The 4,915-nt window shown below is 39.1% G+C and overlaps 1 protein-coding gene across 1 annotated transcript; it reads right to left on the bottom strand.

Annotated features, from left to right (window-relative positions):
- Positions 1-3,820: 3,820 nt before the first annotated feature.
- LOC130079614 (neurexophilin-2) lies at positions 3,821-4,772 on the bottom strand (the record flags this gene model as incomplete). Its single annotated transcript, XM_056244950.1, has 1 exon — positions 3,821-4,772. A coding segment is annotated over one exon (792 nt), but the record flags the coding sequence as incomplete, so codon positions are not given.
- Positions 4,773-4,915: the final 143 nt, after the last annotated feature.

The following is a 4,915-nucleotide window of genomic DNA, read 5'->3' as shown; positions in this document are numbered from 1 at the left end:
GCTCATGGGAAATGTAGTCCTGACTTGCGCAGTGGGGAGTTTTGCTGTGGTGGACTACAAGTTGACGTCATGACTAAAAGAACAACATGCTATTCAGGAAAACGACAGCTAACTGTATTTCAGCACAGTTCTAACACACATGTATTTTATATGACTTGCAGCTGAAATACAACATGATTTTACTTCACCAAGCCGAGAGTTTTCCATGTAGTCTCTCAATTAATGTGGCTTCATAAAAGCTGCATATATAATTACACAATATTTGCCGCTGAAACTGTATAATGCTTAAACATAATGTATATTATTTAGTGCTGTCAAATGATTAATTGCGACTATTGCATCTAACAAATGTTTTTGTTTATATGTGTATATTACATAGCCTACATCAACAAAAACTTTTATGTTAAATGCGATTAATCGATTTGACGGCACTAAATATTATATTATATACTTACTGTCTCCCAAATAATTAACACTCAGCAATAATAAAGCCCTTTTTTGTTGTTCCTGCTTTTGCAAGTGTCCCACGATCACCCTAAGAACACAAACTGATCATGTGAAGAAGTTGCACTTGTTACACTAAAATTCACCATGGTAAAATGACCTTACAAACGAAGTATCATGACACAGAGCACGAGGTTCTTCTTCGTCTTGTCAGTCTTGAATCTTTGCATCATAATGGATCATTTCATTCAGTGTTTGTGAATAACGGCCGGTCAGGCGGATTGGATTTCATTATTTATTTGTGATACATTATTTACACACATGTATACTATACACATGATCAAGCAATACTTTATTCACAGAACTGCAGGAGCTCGAGTTCCTCTTCAGCTTCTCGTTCACAGATGAATCGGTTGTCCAAAAATAAAGAGCTACGGCTCCGCTTTTGGTGCGTTACTTCAAAAACAAGACGGGGAAAGTAAAGGATAACCAAGTGGGATAAAAAACAATATCATTCTATCTGTGTCAGCATCTTGCATTTTGTCTTTGCGTCTCTTCAAGCTTTATTCAGAGTAAATAGATATGCTATGTCTTTAATTTCATAATACATAAAGGTAATTCATATTGGGGTGAATAACATTCTGTTAAATACATTCATTTGGATTTATTTATCATCTTCTTACACATAGAGAGTGTTTTTGCTCAATGTTTTGAACATTAAACCTGGTTTTGCACTGATAACACATAAACTCTTCGTCTGGTTAACCCAGAAGCTTTGGAGCTTCTGTTGATGATCTGATCATGAAGCTAAAACTTCATCTTAAAGGTTTTGCTACTGTCATTTAACATCAAAATGTTGTCATTTATACCTCAAATTCATTCCGGACAACATCAGGACGGCCTCTTGAAGTCGACATGAAACTCATGTTCCTGTGAACGATTCATCATTCTAAAGAAAATAAAAGTTTGTCTTCATGATCTTTCATCACAGTTCATCTTCTTGACTGACATCAGGAATCAATATTTCTCAAGACTCTATATTTTCATCATCATCCAATCAGTTCTTCAGTTGCATTTGTAAAACCCTGGTCGAACTGCAGATCGCAACAGGCTTGTCATTTGAAACCAATGAAAAGTAGCTGGTTTTTGACTTCTTCACTGCAAAAAATGATGTTGTTCCTCAGTACTTTTGTCTTGTTTTCCAGGACAAATATTTAAACAAGGAAAGAAATAGCTTGCATCAGCCATTAAGGGGCCAAGCACAAAAAAGCCAGGATAAGTCATTAGTAATAATATGATTTAATGGTTTATCTCTTCTGACCAATAGGTGGCGCTGTGACCAAATTGATGTGTTGTGGTCAGAGTGAGGTGACAATGACACATGCAAAGTTTGGTGTCAATATGCAAAAGCATTGCAGAGATACAGCTTCAGAGTCATTCTGGCATCATTCCATCACATTTGTTGATGCGGTATACGAAAACGGTTTCGTCAATCGACACGAAATCCGTAATATTTTGTTTGAAGATGATACGATTCAATTTTGGTGAAAATCGGAAAAGTGATCAGTTCAAAAAAGTATAGGATTTTAAAGACCAGATCCACTGCATCTGGCCAAAGCGTTCAGAAGTTCTAAACAAAAAAAGCCATTTTTCCATTTTCTCCTGACCACTAGGTGGCACTGTGCCAAAAACTAGCAGTTATCCTCAGGTCATGGTTGTTATAACACACACCAAGTTTAGTCAGAATGGGCTAAAGCATTGCGGAGATATAGCCTCATGTTCATTTCAGTGTGCTCTTCGTCAAATTTGTTTGCGCGTCATTCGAGAACGGTTTGGAGGCCTAGGAGGAGTTCGACAAAGGGTAAGGGTTTTTTAGTCTTCATAAAAAGATCCTACGGGTTAAATGGTTCAAATGCCGTCATAGGATGCAAATGAATTGTCTTGAGCTAAGATATCAGAGACAATTTGTGTTTTGTTTCTAGCCCTTAAGGTTCAACAGATATTAGCATAAACATAAGTGAAACATTGGACAGTTGGTGGCGCTAGAGGGATTGAATTATAGACTCCAAAATTGCTGTGGTTCATATTTAGATTAATCTCTATCTATGTGCCAAATTTAATAACTTTCCCGAAAGCGGTTCTATGGGCTGCCATAGACTCAAGAGTGGAAGAAGAATGAGAATAATAGGAACGCAAACGGATCCAAACCTTCAGGGCTTGACCCGTAAATATCCAAATATCAGTCAATAAGAACAAGTATCTGTCAATGGGGTCAGAAAAATAAACTTATTAAATTTTCTGACCCCATTGACAGATACTTGTTCTTGTTTTAAACACAAACTTTGTTCAGTACACAAGTATTAATATCTGAAATCATTTTGCTTCACCAGTATTTAAAGTCGCCCTGTAGTCAATACTTTGATCCCTTAAACTCGTCTTTGATTTTTTTTTTTACATATTTAAAAGTTTTTCCTTCACATAAACAACATTAAACGCTGGATTTTCACTACAGGGGGACTTTAAGGAATCTTTATATATTTGTGCTGAAAAACAAGACAAAAGTACTGAGGAAGAACTCCTTCTGAAATACATAAGCAGGATCCGTAGAAAAACAAGACGTTCCCTGTTCGTCTAACAGTCGACAGACAAAAACGGACGAAAGCAATAAATCAGTATTAAAGAGAGAGTTCACCCAAAAATGAAAATAACCCCATGATTTACTCACCCACCCTCAAGTCATCTTATGATGGATAGATCCACTTTTATCATGGATAAATGCACTTTTATGATGGATAGATGCTCTTTTATGATGGATAGATGCACTTTTATGATGGATAGATGCACTTTTATGATGGACAGATGCACTTTTATGATGGACAGATGCACTTTTATGATGGATAGATGCACTTTTATGATGGACAGATGCACTTTTATGATGGATAGATGCACTTTTATGATGGACAGATGCACTTTTATGATGGACAGATGCACTTTTATGATGGATAGATGCACTTTTATCATGGATAGATGCACTTTTATGATGGATAGATGCACTTTTATGATGGACAGATGCACTTTTATCATGGATAGATGCACTTTTATGATGGATAGATGCACTTTTATGATGGACAGATGCACTTTTATGATGGATAGATGCACTTTTATCATGGATAGATGCACTTTTATGATGGATAGATGCACTTTTATGATGGACAGATGCACTTTTATGATGGATAGATGCACTTTTATGATGGACAGATGCACTTTTATGATGGACAGATGCACTTTTATGGACGGCCATTGACTCTCATTATAAAGCTTGGAAGATCCAGGACATTTTTTAAATATAACTCTGATTGTATTAGTCTGAAAGAAGAATGTCATATACACCTAGGATGACTTGAGAGTGAGTAAATCCCGGGGTAATTTTCATTTTTTGGGTGAACTATCCCTTTAAGAGCTGAACGGATTAGGGTTGTTCTTTCTATATACAAAGAAAACTTAGATCGAAAAAATCACCGGAAAACACGTCCGCTTCATCCGAGGTACGGATGTTCGCTCTGAAAGTTGTAGTCCGGACAGACCTTCTGCACCAGCTTGTAATCGATGCTGAAGAAGGAGATGAAGATGCAGATGACTTTGAAGGGTTTCGCGCAGAGCCAGGACGAGTGCGACTGCGTGTTCTCGGTGAAGCAGGTTTGCGACGGGTCGTACAGGCAGGGTTTCGGCTTCTTGGAGCGATCAGTTTTTTCGTACTCGACTCGGCAATTGAAGGTTTTGATGTCTTTGGGGTCGATCGTGGATTGTTGAGGCGGGTGGAACTGGATCTCAGGATGAATCGGGCTTTGCTGTTGGAGAACCTCGAACTCGACCACTTTAGATGGTGGGACGATGCTGACCGACACGTTCCCGAGACTCGAGGAGTTGTGGCGAAAGTAGACGGTGAACGTCCCGTTGACGTGATCCACGATTTTCCCGGTCACCAGAAGGCTGAACTTGAGCGTCTTGACGTTGAAGTAGAAGTCGCCCCAGCCGAAGATCTTTTTAGTTTTCATTGAGGTTTTGAGGGAAGGTTTGCGTTTGGGTCGGTAGCCTGTTTGCTCCAGGAGTTGGGACTGGTTGCGGGCCCATTCGTACGGGTTCTGGAAGCTGAAGGTGGGCGGTTTGGGTTTGACGGGCGCGTGGTCCATCGTGGAGAATATCCTGGACGTTTGGTACGGGGGTTTGACGACTCCTGACCCGTGCGGGAGGCTCTTGAAGACTGTGCCGGACGGGCCCTGCTCCAGGTAATCCAGAGATTTGCCCACCTGTTTCTCCAAGCCGTGCGCCTGAGGACACACACACACACACATGTTTACATAGCTATCTAGATGGGTCATTCCATAGACGTAATGGTTTTTATACTGTACAAACTGTATATTATGTCCTTTTACACTAATCGGACATTCTGATTTTTTACTTTTAAAATACA

The sequence above is a fragment of the Rhinichthys klamathensis genome, unplaced genomic scaffold (genome assembly GCF_029890125.1).
Source record: "Rhinichthys klamathensis goyatoka isolate OS25496 unplaced genomic scaffold, OSU_Roscu_1.1 h1tg001183l_1, whole genome shotgun sequence".
Classification (NCBI taxonomy): domain Eukaryota; kingdom Metazoa; phylum Chordata; class Actinopteri; order Cypriniformes; family Leuciscidae; genus Rhinichthys; species Rhinichthys klamathensis.
Note: the sequence above shows the minus strand (reverse complement) of the source record. Positions and strands in the feature narration are given on the sequence as shown.